At 42.5% G+C, this 17,425-nt stretch overlaps 1 protein-coding gene across 2 annotated transcripts in view; it reads left to right on the forward strand.

The window, feature by feature from the left end:
* Positions 1 to 17,425, forward strand: part of MAP4K4 (mitogen-activated protein kinase kinase kinase kinase 4) — a 179,940-nt gene that overhangs the window by 139,099 nt on the left and 23,416 nt on the right. For both annotated transcript variants that reach the window (XM_084844424.1, XM_084844426.1), the window contains 5 exons: positions 2,102 to 2,253; positions 3,459 to 3,574; positions 13,783 to 13,958; positions 15,442 to 15,562; positions 16,660 to 16,851. In XM_084844424.1, coding sequence (XP_084700550.1) covers positions 2,102 to 2,253; positions 3,459 to 3,574; positions 13,783 to 13,958; positions 15,442 to 15,562; positions 16,660 to 16,851 — 757 coding nt within the window. The remainder of the gene's footprint in view (positions 1 to 2,101; positions 2,254 to 3,458; positions 3,575 to 13,782; positions 13,959 to 15,441; positions 15,563 to 16,659; positions 16,852 to 17,425) is intronic.

Raw genomic sequence — 17,425 nt, forward strand, 5'->3', positions numbered from 1 at the left:
GATTTTGATACTTGGGCCAACAATTAGAGCGATGGTGGATGAAAACTCAGGATGAATTCAGTCAAACAGCCCATATGAAGGCCCATATGGTGGCGATGATTGCAGCAAATAAATCATACTTTCCCACTAACATTGCCATCTGCACAGCATTGTCTAGTGGAGCTTTTCTCAGTGGTGAGAACTAGCAGCCTGAGGACTGGATTGCTGCAATGTGTTCTATGTGGGGCTGCCCTTAAGGCTGGTCCAGAAGCTAGAGCTAGTGCAGAATGCAGCCGCTCAGCTGTTGTCGGGAGCTTCCCCTTTTCAGGGTACAACTCCTTTGCTGAGGGAACTGCCTATTTGCTACCGGGCCAGGTTTAAGGTATTAGTACTAGAGTACAAAGCCCTAAACAACTTGGGACCAGGATACCTGAGAGACGGCCTTCTTCTTTACCAAACTGCCCAGTCACTGAAGTCATCAGAGGGCATGTTCCTGGTGGTTCCACATGGACCCATCATGGCCCAGTTGGAGTCCACCAGGAAAAGAGGCTTCAGTGTGACAATCGCCTGCCTGTACAATCGCCTTTCTGTACAATTTCCTGCCTTTGAAGGTCAGGCAGGTGCCAATATTGTATTCCATCTAGCGCCTCCTGAAGACGTTGTTATTTTGAGAGGCCTTCCTTGCGTGCCCAGCCACGGTTTATTAAATTTGACCTCGTTGGAATTTGTTTTTTAAAAAATGTTCTGTTTTAACCTCATGTTTTATTCTTTTACCTTGTTGTTTACCACTCCAAAATCTTCTGATGTGGAGTAATATATAAATATTGTAAATAAATAAATTTGTGCCAATTTTGCTAGGCACTTTGTGGATAAAATCGCCCGCATCCACTCTGACATTGCTGTCGTGGTTGTAGTAGTTACCTAAAAACATAAGAAGACCCCTGCTGGATCAGACGAAGGCCCACCTATCCAGTGTTCCCACAGTGGCCAACCAGATGCCTGTGGGTAGCCTACAAGCTTGTAGGCTACCCACAGGCATCTGGTTGGCCACTGTGGGAACACTGGATAGGTGGGCCTTCGTCTGATGAAGGACATGAGTGCAATAGCACCATCCTGCTCATGTTCCCCAGCAACTGGTGTGCATGGGCATACTGCCTCTGATACTGGAGGAAGCATATAGCCATCAGGACTAGTAGCCATGGATAGCTGTATTCTCCATGCATTTATCTAATGCCCATTTAAAGCCATCCAAGTGGGTGGCCATTACTATATTTTTATAGCAAATTCCATAGTTTAACTATGTACTCAGTGAAGAAGTACTTCCTTTTATCTGTCCTGAATTCATCTTAATTGGATGACCCACCATTCAGCTTAATTGGATGACCCTGCATTCTAGTGTTATAAGACTTTATTATCCATTTTCTCCACACCACGCATAATTTATAGACCTCTATCATGTCTCCCCTTATTTGCCTTTTTTCCTAAGCTAAATAGCCCCAGCTCCTAATGATTCTGCTCTGGCATCTGCATGTTGGTTAGGTTTCAGTTTGTACAGCCTGAGGATATGAGCAGGATCCTTGGTAGTGTAAGACAGCTGCTTGTGCACTTGATCCCTGCCCTTTTTGGCTGATTAAGGCAGCTGAGGGAGCCTTGGTGAAGTGGCTGAGGAGTGTAGTGAGTGCTGTGGCAGAGGAGAGCCTCCTCTCCAAAAGGAGAGGTAAACAGGCACTACAACAAAGAGGAGGAGCTGCAGGACTAACAGTTTCCAGGGACTAGAAATGAGCCCCCTACTAGGGCATGGACCTCATGTTAATCCCTGTTTAACATGACCTGTTTAACATTAACAGCTGTTAATCCCTGACACTGGCATTGTTCACAGGTTTTGTCTGATTGTATCTCTAGTTTAAAATAGTCTGAACGCAATTGTATGTGGACTTTCAAATCTTTGTTCAATTTCAGTTTCATGTGTTCAGTTTGACTATTTAGGGGGATATGGATTCTTAAAGGAGGCTTAAAATACAGTGACAAGGGCTAAGGATGTCTACTAAAAATATAGTTGTCAAAGCACTGTTAAAGTAAGAAAATAAAATATTAAGTGGAAAATGTTTCTTTGTCCATATAGCAATATAGAGCCCCGTCTGCTCTGGGAAAGAGTGGAGAAGCTGGTGCCAAGACCTGGAAGTGGAAGCTCCTCTGGTTCAAGCAATTCCAGTTCACAGCCTGGGTCACACCCTGGATCCCAGAGTGGATCTGGAGAGAGATTCCGGATGAGATGTAAGGGGAGGGGGGAACCTCTTCTATATTAGGCGTCTCCAGATTAATCGCTGTTTTTTAAATATATATTTTTTCATTTAACCACTAACTTAAAATAATTTTAGATATATGAGTTGAAATGGGGCTGAGAGGAGGGTAGACTTCTTAAAAAGATAAAAAAATAAACATGTATATCACAAAAAGAAAGTAACCAAAAACCTGGGTACACTCTAATTGGACCCACTTGCTCTGTGGTCAGGAGTAGTGAGATAGCAAAGTCTGAACTGTGTAGTTACCACTATGCTACGTACAGTTATTCAACCTGGATTTGAACCCCATCTCTACCACAGGGGGTATTTTAAGAACTACTCCTATTGAGTTACAGTGAGGATAACTTATGGAGCAATCCTATGGTGCGAGGGAGGGAGGGAGAATCTGAGGCAGACAAACTGCCTCAGATTTTCCTATGCCCAACTAGGCTTACACTAACAGGGCAGAAAGTGTGTGTGTGGGGACAGGGGAGTGATTCCCCCCCCCTTCATCCCAGTGGAGTATAAACTAACTACACCAGCTCCAAGGATGGCATAATTTTGCAGCCAGTTTGGATGCCGTGTATGTACAGGAGAGCTTTGGATCCTATGGATCCAGTCCTTCCTCTGATCTCTAGCACTCACCCCTTTCCCTCTCTTCAAGGTTGGAGTATCTATGTCAGAGAATTGAAGGCTGTGGAGGTTTCTGCACTTGCAGTGGGGAGGCTTGCAAGGGTGGGTCTCCATCTCTCAACTTTGGAGAGAGCAATTTATCCTATGGCCCCTGAGACACCATCCTGAGGACCATTGATTGCAACTTTAATGAATTGTGGGTGTAGACAAAGAAAAGCAGTCAGTTTAAATTGCAGAAATCTGCATGCTTGTGCCCCAGTTGGACTAGAATGGTAATGTGGTTTGAGAAGAGTGAATTTGATCAAGGTGATGAACTATCCTAAGTATGACTCTGGTATACCCCAATATTATAAGAGGGGATAATACAGCCTAGTTTTTTGTCTAGAGTGTGAATTTTGTTGAGCGTTTAATAAAGTCTGCTTTTGTACTAAAATACTACAAAAGCATCCACAACCCTTATTTGTCTTGTTTTGAACTACTTCCAGCAGTGTGTGTATGAGTGTATTTAAGCAATGAATCTCTGAACATATTTTCTCCTATCCTGTGTGGTTTTCATTCATATAGCATCATCAAAATCTGAAGGCTCACCATCACAACGTAATGAAAATGCAACCAAAAAGACTGAAGAAAAGAAGGAAGCCTTTAGACCTAGCAAACCTGTGGTGAGATTATCCCATTGTGTGTTACCTCTGCATGTGTGGTCTGATACTTCGCATAAAAGATTGTTATGTGAAACTGATGAGTTTAAAGAGTTTTTTGTACTTTTTTGCAAAATGTTGGAATTAAATCTTATTGAAAAATATGGTTTGCAGTTAGTGTGAACAAAATTATTTTCATGAAATTTCTAGTAACCTTTTCCAGCCCAGTATGGGAAATTGAGTTAATTACCAATAAATCATCACAAAATAAAAGGATTCAGTGTTAGTACAGTTGTTGGAAACCATGTGCAAACCAGTCCAAATGGGGGTATAGAAATATTGTCCACAGAGAAGCTTTGTATATACCACCCCTTCCTTGCATTGCTTAAAACGCTACTTGTTAAAGTAAGCATGGCTATAAGTAATAATCATAGCTAACTATGGTAAAAAAGCAGTATTATTATATTGCCAGTCCTCATTTGTTAGTTATTGTCCAACTATGGGAACTACTAATTTTCCATATACTAGAAGATTTTACCATATTTCCTCATGGAAAATGTGGGTAACTGGAGATTACAACTATAAACAAATGTTTGTAGGATATGCTGGCATAATCCACCTTTGTTGCGGTAGAATGGCTAAGAGCGTGAACCTAAACAGCCCTAGTTGAATCTTCTGTGGTTGAGTCATGATTCCTTCTCTTACTCCTCCGTTCTCGATATACTGACCTAGCGTACACAGTTGTGATACAGATTACTGAAGCATTCCATGTGAAGGGCTTCAAATGCACAAAAAGTGCTTTGTAAATGCTAAGTAGGATTTTACTTTTAGGGTGCAATCCTGCGGTCCCTGGGAAGGTATCCCAAGGGCCACAGGATATTGTAGATCTCTCCCTCCAAGGTCCTCCTTTGACCAGTAGCAGAAAGCTCTTGTCAGGCTGTGAAGTCTTCATGTGGCAATATCAGTTACAAGGGTGCTTCCTTGTAACTACACACATTTGGAGAACTTTCATATCTTCTACTGCCTTGTGTAGTTACTAGTGAGAAGTCTCTTCCCTTCTCCATTTCCTATGCTGCATTTCCTCTTAGCAAATGGCAAGGGTATCTAGTGACAACTTCTACAATTGTACCTAGAATTGTCATTTTCCCAGAGTACTGAGTTTCTATTTGTTTGATCCAAAGATCTGGTAGAACATTTCAAGTTATCCCATTAAAATGTAACTGTTCTTCTTGTCTCTGTGCATCACAAGTATGGAACCTTCTAGAGGTGGGACTTATAGGTGGGAAGTCTGCCATCCCCCCGCCCCCCCCCCCGTGCATGCTTAGAAGTGGTGTTCTCGCCTTGCCCCTTGGATTCTCTTTGTCCGCCACCACAGCAGCAGCGTTGACAGCCTTCGTCAGCTAAATCGCTTATCTTCTGGTGATTAAGCTGAGATAGTCCTTCTACTAGTATTAGTTTTTCTTTTTCCTTTCCTTTCCTTTCCTTTTCGTTTCTTTTCTTTTCTTTTCTTCTCTCTCTCTCTCTCTCTCTCTCTCTCTCTCTCTCTCTCTCATTTTTGTTACCTTCTGCCTTTACAACATTTTAGCATTTTTTCTTGTAGCATGTTGCCACCTCTGCAGTTCCCCCTCTCAACAGCCTATGTCCCTTTGGGCCCCTTTCCGTAAATGAGCAGACTGTGCGAGTAAGCTAGCACCAACAGACAACGGCGATCTCTGCCAGTTCTGCTTGGACAAAGGGCATGTGGTAGAGTCATATACACGTTACCAAGGATTTACTAAGCAAGCACAATGGAATTGCTCTTCCCACCTTCGTGCAGTTTTGTGGGTACATGCTTTTCAAACAGCGGACCTGGTAAAGCAGTCTGGATCACACCCAATCCAGACCGTCCCTCATTATGGCTCTGGCGCCATCATCAATGGCCTTGGGACTATCCCCATCGGTCCCATCCCAAACATTGGTCCCAACTGCCCTATCAGCATTACTGCAACTGGTACCTGCTCCTTGAGATCTGTCAGCAGCTCTGGGTGGCTCTATACCAAAAAGGTCTAAATCCAAATGCTCTTTAGCTACCGATTTGGCAGCTGAGCTGAAAAAGAAAAAAACAAGTCAAAGGTGGTAGACAGGATTGTATGATCACCGAAACTCATGCCCTCCCGTTTTACAGAATGATAGTGCCATTCCCCAGCAGGACCACTTCAGCCACCCCCACTGCCACTGTTGCTTTTACACATCCCCATCTTGCAAAATCATCCACGGGTATCTCCAGTGGCATCGATCTGCATTGCATGTTCTGCACCTGATTAGAGGTTCTTGTTACCCGTCAAATGCCACCTTGGGTCACAGCCCGCTCATGATCTCCACAGTAGAGTCACTCACTAGACTCCACAAGGAATTCACCTGACTCATACGACTTAAGGCACTCTGACCGATTCCACTTGGAAAGAAGGGGATGGGGATCTTCCTGGCGAGAGCATTACTACAGCAGATAGTCTCACTCTCCATCCCGCGCTTGGGACAGGAAGTAATCAAGGAGAGATTCCCCACCAAGATACCATAGAGAGCATCTATGATACTTCAAACCATACCTCCTTCAGGCTTAAGGAGTTTTGCCAGAGTCCAAAAGGCCTGCACAGCATACACCAGCAGCTGCACTTGATATCCACTCCATCATGGCAAGTCTATCCAGGCCTCGAATATCAGAACCAATATAATTGATGCCTCGGTTCCTGTGGTCCCAACTACTACATTTCCAACTAGACCAGTAGTATCACTTCCAGTGGCTTTAATCCTTGGCACAAGGATCATGCAGTTCCTGGGGAATACAAACTTTGATTCCCACCACTCAGACCATGACTAGCCCTGCCTCATTGCCTGTTCCTTGAACAGCGCCTGTCCCTCCAGCCACAACTACTCCACTATCTCTACCAATACAACTAGAATTGGACCCCAATGACTATCAATTGGATTTATCCAAATCAGAATCAACTCCTCCCTTGGAATCTTATCAAGGAGTCAGAGGCTGCTCACCACAATCACTGATGGAGGAAAATTGCCCCTATACAGACCATTTGATCCATATGGCTACATCTTTATGACTAAACATTCAATGAGTAGATATCCCAGTTGATGATCCTGTAATAGATTTTGTCCAGACCAAAGTTTCCGGTCCTCCCTTTCTCAGAGCAGCGAGGTAGTCCTGGAAGAAGCCTTCCCCTGTTCCACCAATGTCCAAAGGCATGGAGAATCTCTACCACATTCAACACCTACCCCAACATCTGTTATCGTTGAGTCTGGTCATAATAAGGTCTTCTCAAAGCCTCACTCGGCCCCAGTCGACCAGGAAAGATGCAAGCTGGATGGGATATGATTCAAAAATAATTCTACAGTTGCACTATCATTTTGCATTGCAAATTACTACTCCTGCATGGCTTGTTACCAGTTCTTTTTGTGGCAGAAGGCCTCTCTGTTTGAATATCTGCCAGAAGGCAAGAAGAAAATTGTGCACCTCTTTAAGAATGAAGCTGTTGCCTTAGCCAAACAACAAGCGAACACAGATAAGGACATAGCAGATGGTGGGGTGAAGTCTATGGCGGAAGCTATTGCTGTATGGAGACACACATGATTATGATCAGCAGGCCTCACTAAAGAAGCTTGATCCTGTATAGAAGATATGCCCTTTGATGAACAGGGTCTATTCAACTCAAGACAGATGATACTTTAGACCATGTCTATAACATAAAGACCTCAGCAGAGAAGATGGGTGTTGGTTGGTTCAGCACAGCAACCTTACTATTTGTACACTGGGCCCTAGAATAGGGCTCCACACCAGCATTAACCAGCATATTCATCTACTGATCGCTCCTTTCAAAAGGCAGGATCTTGGCAGTCCAAACAATTGTTTCTTCTGCTCGATAGACAACGATCACATCAGAAACAGGGTAATGAACAAAGGCAGCATCTTTAATCTCCGGGGGCCTGAGGGTAACGACTTGCCAGTCTTTGGTACTCATTTAAACAGGTGTTCTGATGCATGGTGACACATCACTACAGACAAATAGGTCCTTGCCATTGTACAATATGGTTACATGATCAAATTCCATTCACTTCACCCCTTAGGGTTCCTATATGTCACAGCTTCCACTGCTCCTCTGGAATAGGAGGTCACCTTGCTCAAAAAAGGGACTACTGACCAAGTTGACCCTCTAAACAGCAACATGGATTTCATGGCCCTGTTCTTTATGGTAGAGAAAACAGTTGAGGGCTTATGGTCCATTCTAGCTTTACGGCGCCTTAATTCCTTTATCTGATCAAAAAGATTTGGATGGTGACTCTGGCTGCCATCCTCCCTCTGCTCCAAGGGGTGAGGGACTGGTTCGCTTCTATGGATCTTAAGGATCTCTATTTCCACATCTCCATTCATCCTTCCCATTGTCGATATTTGTGGTTTGCCGTTGGAGAGCAGTGTTACCAATTTCAGGTACTGCTGTTGGTCTTGCTACCATCCCCAGAGTTTTCACTAAGTGTATGGCAGTGGTCGCTGCTCACCGTCACTTGTAGGGCATTATGGGATTCCTATATATCGATGATTGGCTCATTGTGGCTCCATCCCATTTGCTAATCTCTAACCATCTTCACACTACTCTTCTCTCCTTTCACGCCTGGGCCTCTGTGTCAATGTACCCAAATCCCATCTCATCCCTACCACTTGGCTCCAGGACATTAGAGCTATTTTGGACTTTGAACAAGCCAGAGTATTCCTTCCTTCTGACAGGACACACACCGTGATATTGATGCGCCACTCCATAATGTCTCGGAATTTCATCTCTGTTTCTGCTATCCAGTGCCTACTTGGACTCATGGCAGCAACCACTTCTGTCACCCCATTTGCAAGACTCTGAATGTGACTGTTCCAGACATGGTTTCTCACTGCCATCTGCCCAGAACAGGATTGACCTTGGATGTGGTTACTGCTAGCTGGCTCAGCCTGATGTTTCCTCTACTGGTGGATAATCTCTTCCCACCTACAACAGGGGTTCCCATTCTGAAAAAGACAACCGCCCCAGATAATGACCACCAATGCCCATATCAAGTACATGCAAAATGGTCTCCAGAGAAGAAAAAGTATCACATCAACAGCCTCGAATTATTAGCTGTCCAGAAGGCACTAATTGCCTTTGAAACCATTCTACACAACTGGGTTGGGCAAATTGCAATGGACAACACCACCGCTGTTTTGTACACAAGGAGGCATTCCGATCACAGACTTACTGTGGCTTACTCTGAATCTCTGGGACTGGGTGATATCGTGAGACATCGATTTATTTGCCATCAATCTAGTGGGGAGGGAAAACACATTGGCCGATGCTTTAAGTCTATGGAACACACATCACACTAGTTGATGCTATACCAGATGATCGTGCACAATCTTTTTCATCTACAAAGTATGTCGTGCATCAACCTCTTTGCCACCAGTGAGAATGCCTGTTGTGACCTCTTCTGCAGAAGAGCAGGTTTCAGTCGGTCTTCCCTGGTGCTTTCCTTTCAATGGGACACATTTTGAGATGCTTTCCTCTATCAGTGGGACACACTTTGGGATGCGCTTTTTCTATATATGCTTTCCCTTTGATTCCAGTCATCTACAAGGGTTGATGAGCAGCCAAGATTCCAACATGACAGATCAGACATAATTCTGATCATACTGGCCCAGACGGGTGTTGTTTGCCACCCTGCTGTACGTGTTGAAGGGCATCAGATTCTCACTGTCCAACTCACTATTCCTCCTAATCCAGCAGAACAACTGTGTTTGGGACCCAGATCTCAGGTCACTCCAGCTCACAGTCTGGTGGATTTGACATCATCCTGATGAATGTTGAACAGGTCTTAAGGTAGCCAGAAAGCCACTTCCGGTTGGAGCCATGCCGTCTTGGTAGTGACCTGTGGAACTCTGCAGGTTACTTATCTCAAACAGCTATGAAAAGGTTGAGAAACCTTTTAAAATTTCCCTGGAATTAAAAGGGGAATCTTATGGTACCATCCGGTTGAAATCTTGGGAAAACTGCTGCTTTTGCACTGCAGCAGAAGGGCTGCAATCTAAGGTCAGTGGCTGGAGTATTATCTACTGAATGCGGTTTGAAATTCTTAGTAATTAGGAGACTACAAGACTGACAAGTTCCAAACAATATTTGTCAATTTAAACTACCAGCAGTATCTGGGGACCGGCACTTAAATCTAACTAAACATTTGTTTTTTCTGTTTCTGCAATTATACTTGCTTGTTGTGCTTCTGGAAGTAGAGGATGGCAGTATCAAAGGGAAAAACAAAAGGTCTGGGAATGCCATCTACCCCCCCCATTGCTCCCCCAGCAAAGGTTTCTAGAAATGCTGGAGGTGAAGAGTTGCTTGCTTTGATAAAAACTATGTCTTTTCAGCTATCAGTGCAGTCAAAGAAGCTTGAAACAATCCAGGACTCAATCACTGCCCTCCAAGGGGCTGTGGATTTAATTAATATCTCTCTTCAAAAAATGGAAGTGAAGGTTAATGTGCTCGAAGATGGAGTTATTGCTCAGGAAACTGCTATGCAAGCGTCTTTGCTCAAATTTCTTTGCTCAAATTTCCCAGTTGGAGGCTTTTACATGCAGAGCGAACCTTCGTATTCTTGGTATTAAAGACTTGGCTGCTGATGTACGTTTGGCTGAATTTATGGATAAACTTTTGCATGAGTTATTGGTTTTGCCATCTGATTTTCTACTGGATATTGAGAAGGCATATCATGTTCCTGGCTCAATACATGGCACTAAAGGGACTTCTGGGACTGTTGTTGTTCAGTTTTCACAAGTTTCTACAAAAAATTATCTTCTGCGCCTGGCAAGAGAACGGGGTGAGCTACGGTGGGGACCAGCAAATGACAAGATTATGCTCTTTCCTGATTATACTAAAGAAATTGCTGACAGAAGAAGGCAATTCACCAAAGCGAGAAGTCTGGAAAATAAAAATAACCTGCAATATCATATTAAATATCCGGCTACATTTTGCATTCTTTTTGAAGGTCAGATGAAAAAGTTTTTAAATCCTAACGTGGCCGAATCATTTCTCACTGGTGTAAACATTAAAACAAGAGAGCCAACTTTCTCAGCCTCCTGAGTTGGAACTTAGCCATTTTTACTGTTCCTCTGAAGTCTTGTTTGGGGTTTAGCTGATAGGATGTCTGGGAAGTTTGCCAGATTAAATGTTTGCATATTTTTGTTTTCTTTCTCCTTTGTGTGTTATATTGTATGTATGTATGTGGGTGTACACATATAAATACATTTTTAGATATGATATTACTTAAAATAAATAAATTGTTTTTATTTTTTACTTTTTATTTTTCATCCTTTAAAAAAATTCTTCTTTTTTAAATTATCATTAATATTAGTATATTACTATCATTATTATGGGATTATGATTATTATTATTTCTTGTTGGTTAAACTTTTAATATTTAGTAATATGTGTCAATGGAATGGTAATATATGGTTAATGGAAATGGATGGTTTGCTCCCGTTTATTTGCTGTAAGACTGAGGTTATAACATTGAAGGACAAGGCTCACAGTTTATGGAGCAGTGGATTGAAGATTTAATAATACTTGTAGTGTTTGGAAGAGTGCTGTATAGGTATAATTTGCAATTGGACTTATATATGGATATTTGGTTTGCTTTCATTGAAGCTTAGATTCCTTCCTTCCTTCCCTCCTTCATTTTGCTTTACTCATTTTTTTTCTTCCCCAGAATGCTGTAATGTTGGAAACTGTACATTTTGACCGTGTTGTTGGTATTGTTTATTTCACTTATAAAAAATAAAATAAATATAGATTCACACACAAAGAAAAAGGTACCCAGGAAGCCCAGTACTCACCGATCCTATGCTCTAAAGCATCAAGCATTCCTACAATATGCAAGTTCAATTCCTGTCAATACCATCAACTGTCCTCTTCACTGTGCTCTACAGTTTCTCCTGACAGTTTGCAAGAAGGGACTTGCCCTGTCATCCTTGCAAGTCCATTTAGCAGCTGTGTCCACATTCCACTGTCAGCGTCAATGGTTTACAGTTTTTTCTTACCCAGTTACACAGATTCTTCAAGTGACTTAAGAATCTATACCCCCTAATTTCCAAGCCCATTCCTACCTGGAGCTTCTCTTGTCTTTTTGACCACCCTGATGTCTGAACTGTTTGAGCCTCTTGCTACATCCGACTTTTATCTCCTTACATTTAAGACACTTTTCCTTATTGCCATAACCTCTGGACGAGGTGAATTGCTTGCTCTCCGTCCTGACCATTCATTACTGTTCTCAGAGACAAGGCACTACTCAGCCCAGATCTGACCTTTCCACCCAAGGTGGTGTCCTCTTTCCATATCAACCAGGACATTATCTTCCCTGTGTGTTTCTGGTTCCGATTACACCTTTGGAGTCCTCCATTTACTCATTAGATGTAGAGAGTGCTCTAGCCTTCTACCTACACCAGACAGCTTCCTTCAGAAAGACCCCAAAACTCTTTATCTGCTATTGAGGAGGAAGTACAGTCTTCAGTTGTCTTTTTGATAAGTATTTCTCTCCAAGACTTATGCAGAGCTGCTACATGGTTCCAGCCTATGTTGTTGGTTAAACATTACTGCCTTGAAGTTTGAGTGTGGAAGGACACCTCCTTTGGATGGGTGGTGCTTTCCTGTTCCCTCCTCCTTCTGGTAAGTCAGTTTGTTAATCACCCATATGTGGGATGCACAGAGACCACGAAGAAGGAGGACAGGTTGCTTACCTGTAACTGTAGTTCTTCAAGTGATTATCTGTACAGTCACACAACACACCCACCTACCCCGCTACAGGTGTTCTGGTATGTATTACACTATCCTCTTAGTTTAGGGATGTCACCTTGGCATCTTCAAAGAAACTGAGGGGAAAGGCAGGAGCGCCACCCCTAAGCAAGTGCAGGAGGGGTGTAGGGCGGGCGTCCGGATAAGTCTCAGGTCTAGATGGTTCTGATGGAAGATATGTGCAAGTGCAGAACTCATATATCTGACTGCACAGATCATCAAAGAACTACAGTTACAGGTAAGCAACATGTCCTTTCTCCTAAAAACTGGGGGCAAGGGGAATGGCTGGTAAAAAGAAGCTTCTGTCTACCCTTACTAGTCCATGTCCTGTTCTTAATACCATGGTAGCCTCTGGTTTCATGCTCTGCTCCTTCATTCCTGAATTATTAGTTTTTAAACAAGCTAGTGCTATAATTTTTGCGTTTTGAAGGCACAAAGTAACTGCATAAATTTTATTCCTGTATTAATTTTGTATTTTAATGTTTGCTCTTCCCCAAACCATGTTCCATTCCTTCTCTTGATCCAATGTTGATTTCCTGAACCTGTTCATGTGACTTGATCTTCAGGGAGAAGTGGTAAGCAGATGACAGTTATATTTTGATGACATAGGCTTGGATCCTAAGATAAAGTTAACTGAAGGAAGCTTGCCGTTAGAAAGTGCCCCATCCCCTCAATGCTCCTGGCAACCCCCCCACAAATTGTCCAATCCCAAATTGTCTACGAGGGCCTCCTGATCATCTGGAGAGGCTTTTTAGGGGACACAGATGATTGCACGGGGGAGAAGAGGATAGTAGATGATCCTTCTTTGAACTTCCTTAATTAACAACTTGGGATCCAAGCCATTATTCTAATGTTTATGTATCGTTGCAACCTATTTTTTAAGAGAAGTGTGATACTTTTGTTGGAATTGAGTTTTGGAATAACAGGTGGAAATACTAAGATGCAAACAAGTTTTATTCTGTGCCCGCCAAAGTAGTACCTATATTATTATTATTTATATTTTCTAAAATAATAGTACACACCTTGAAGCAAAAGCATCAGTTAACTTAAATGAATTCTGTTCTTGAAACATGTTGCTGATGTTGGAATGTTGTCCATCTACTTGCATCCCATTCAATCATTCATTCATTCATTCATCCATTTCATTTATATCCCACCTTTTTTTCTCCTTAAGGAACCCAAGGCGGCATACATAATCCTCCCCCTCCTCCATTTTATCCTCAACAACAACCCTGTGAGGTGGGTTGGGCTGAGAGTCTGTGACTGGCCCAAAGTCACCCAGTGAGCTTCCATGGCTGAGTGGGGACTAGAATCTCCCGACTCCCAGTCCAACGCTCTAGCCACTACACCACACTGGCTCTCCTTTCTGCAGTTGTCATTATTTTATGCTTTTTCCTCCTCCTAGGATTTAACTGCTTTGGCAAAGGAATTGCGGGCAGTGGAGGATGTGCGACCTCCCCATAAAGTGACAGATTATTCATCATCCAGTGAAGAGTCGGGGACAACAGATGAAGATGATGATGACATGGAGCAAGAAGAAGTTGATGAATCTACTTCTGGACCAGAAGATGCTAGAGCAGTGTTAGTTGTTTTTCCCCCTTTCTTCCTGGTGTGATGTATTAATGCAGCCTTCCTACTTAGTGTTGGACTGGAATTCCCATCATCCCCAGCAAGTTTACAGAAGGATGATTTTTTTTGTTTTCAAGTCAGTTTCACTTTCTCCCCTTTCTAGCAAGAACTCCATTACGATGTTCAGTCCTCAAAACTAGTTTGAGAGAAGTGTTTAACAAATTGGAAAGGATTCAGGGGTAAGTATGAGGATGACAGTAAAGAGCTTCTAAGCAACTTAACATGCTTACAGAAAAGATGAAGGATATTCTGACAATTTTAAAATTTCTGAGAATATGAAGAAGATTTGCTTAGCCTTGAGCATAGGATAAGTGATTGATTTAAATGACAAGAATGTAATATAGATTAAACATGAAGGAGATGAAGGGCATTCCAGACATTAATTGTGTTTCTTCAACAGATTGTTGAATAAATGTCTTTCCTTGAAGGTTTTTCTACACCTTTGGATTCTTTTCTAATTCTAGGATCCCAAAGCATACAGGACTGACTCCCCCCCCCCCCCCCGTAATATTGGATAATGAATATAGAATAAAACACTGAAAGATGGTAGTAGAGTAAGGTGAATAAATAGTGATTGAAAAATGCACATTTTCAAAGCACTAAAAAGTTCTAAAATTTATCACTTTCTTGCAAATATGTCTGCTGAGGTTATTAGTCTTGAAAGAGAAAAGAACCAACTAAGCTCACAAAAGCTTCCCTGCCTGGTCATCTGGAGGCATTCCTTACTCGCCACCAGCATCTAGGTGAATCGCTGTTTGCAAATAAAGGTTCTCCAGAATTAACGGCTTGTAGCTTCTGTTCTCCTATGGTAGTCTCATCCTAGTGCATAAGAACGTAAGAAGAGCCCTGCTGGATCAGACCAAGGGTCCATCTAGTTCAGCATTCTGTTCACACAGTGGCCAACCAGCTGTCGACTGGGAACCCATAAGCAGTACACGAGTGCAACAGCACTCTCCCACCCATGTTCCCCAGCAACTGGTTTACATAGGCTCCCTCAGTCTGGTACTGGAGGTAGCACATAGCCATCAATACTAGTAGCCATTGATAGCCTTTTCCTCCAGGAATTTGTCCAACCCCCCTTTAAAGCTATCTAAATTGGTGGCCATCACTACATCCTGTGGTAGCAAATTCCATAGCTTAACTATGTGGTGTGTGAAGAAGCACTTCCTTTAATCTGTCCTGAATCTCCTACCAGTCAGCTTCATGGGATAACCCCAGTTTCTAGTATTTTGGGAGAGGAAGAGAAATATCCATTTTCTCCACACCATGCATAATTTTGTAGAGAAGATGCTCCAGCCCCTTGATCATTTCAGTTGACCTTTTCTGCAACTGTTTCTGCTTCTATTAAAACAATTCCATACAGGTATTGTTTTATTATTGTTGTGGATTTTGAAGAAAATTAGTGTGTAATCAAAATATCTTTCTTGACAAACAGATCCACTCTAAACCTCAGCAATGGGGAAACGGAGTCAGTGAAAACCATGATTGTGCATGATGATGTGGAGAGTGAGCCTGCTATGACTCCTTCCAAGGAGGGCACTTTAATTGTCCGACAGGTAATGCATTCTTGTAATATGTAATGTGCTCCCTCCTCATTAACTCGCTCGTTCTCTCATGCTCTTTTCCTACATAATACCAGTTGCAGGAGTTACAGACACAGATGGTAGCCTCTTGTGAAGGAGCAGACATTTGGAGAATGCAAAGGGAGTAATAGTTTCCACACATTGTTTCCACTGTGTGTTGCATGCATTGGAGTGACACTTTGAAGCACTGCGCAGAGTTTATTTTAGTCTGTGTCCAGAATGAGGGTTAAAGAGCTGTCGCTCTTGCAGCAGGCACTGTGAAGAAATCTCTGTTGTTGTCTATGTTTTTGTTCCTCTGTTGGGATCTTAAGAGAAGGTAAAAGATAATTGTGGAAGACAGTGCTGGAGACAGTGGAAGAAAGGATCATCTAGTTTGTTTTAAACCAACTACACTTACACCACGCTGCCCCTTTGACCAGTTCAGAACAGCTTAAATAGATTTCCCAAGAAGTCATTCTTCCAGGCAAGTTGTGAGGCCAAGCTTGCTTATCTTTAAGGTCACAGTCTTTCTGTTTGAAATGCTATGCACAGAACTGTTGCAATAATGTTTCCCCTGTCTTGAACTTGCTGATCTGTTAATTGCAGCAGTTCATAGGATATGAAGTTTCCCAATTACAGTTACTAATTGGGCAGTTGAACATCAGTTCCATAATTGGGCCCCTAGGTTTTATTAAGATGTCATGCATATTGTACAAATAGCTAAATTAGGACATTCACCAGACATTTCAAGCACTTTATTGGATCATGTCTAATACCCAGAACTAAATGCAAACAGGATAGGAAGAAGAGCCATTGGGAGCATGTAAGTTGATGCAATCATGTATATTTGACCAGTGGGAACTTAGTTTTGCTGGTAACAAAGCTGGTTTTGCCAGAGAACCCAAATATCGTAAGCCCAATTCTTGTAGCGTGTGGCTGTTCTTTTCACCACTGCCTGCCTTTGTAACTCAGGCATCAAGGCGTCATTGATTAATGCATTGGGTTGAAACATTAAAAGTCAATCAGTTTGCTAGGGAAATAGACTTTTACGCAGCACTTGAGCAAGACAAGTGTGCCTGTTTTTTCTGCAGAGTACAGTTGACACAAAGCGTGCCAGCCATCATGAGAGCAATGGCTTTGCCGGTCGCATTCACCTCTTGCCAGATCTCTTACAGCAAAGCCATTCCTCCTCCACTTCCTCCACCTCCTCCTCCCCATCCTCCAGCCAGCCGACACCCACCATGTCCCCACAGACACCCCAGGACAAGCTAACTACTAATGAGGTATGTCTTGCACCACAGCTGGCTGCTTTCATAGGGTTATAGACGTATTGCCTAATAGCTAGTTTCCAGAGGAGCTCCAGCCAGTGTCCCCTCTGCTGCTCTTCTTCCTGTCACTTACCCCCTCACTCCCCCAGAATAACACATTTCAGCTCTTATGTACCAAATCCCTTAACTCTAGCGCAGTTTTACCTCAGACTTGCCAGTTTACTGTTCTTGCTTTTTACAAGTCATTAATTGCATGGCTTTTGTATAAGCTAAACTGATTGCTTTATCGGTATTTGTTTAAACGCTATTTTGGGGAGAATGTATACTTTGAAAAGTCATCTTAGGGTAATCTGGCTTTTTCAAATTAATAATAACAATAATGCCTGGTTTAGCATAGTGCTGAGTAACTATGCATGTAGAGGGCCCTTGCTTTGGGGAAATGGTGCACTGTATTAGAAAGGAAGCTTTCTCCAGCCTTACCGCAAGGAGCTGCTTTTCAGAATTTCTTGATGGGTACAAGGAATAAGAAATTAATTTTTAGGAAAACTGCGCTCTGCATTATTAGGTTTGTTTTTATTGTTTAGTTTGG

Source organism: Heloderma suspectum, chromosome 3 (assembly GCF_057233095.1).
Source record: "Heloderma suspectum isolate Gila_16-S chromosome 3, 16-S_ref, whole genome shotgun sequence".
Classification (NCBI taxonomy): Eukaryota; Metazoa; Chordata; class Lepidosauria; order Squamata; family Helodermatidae; genus Heloderma; species Heloderma suspectum.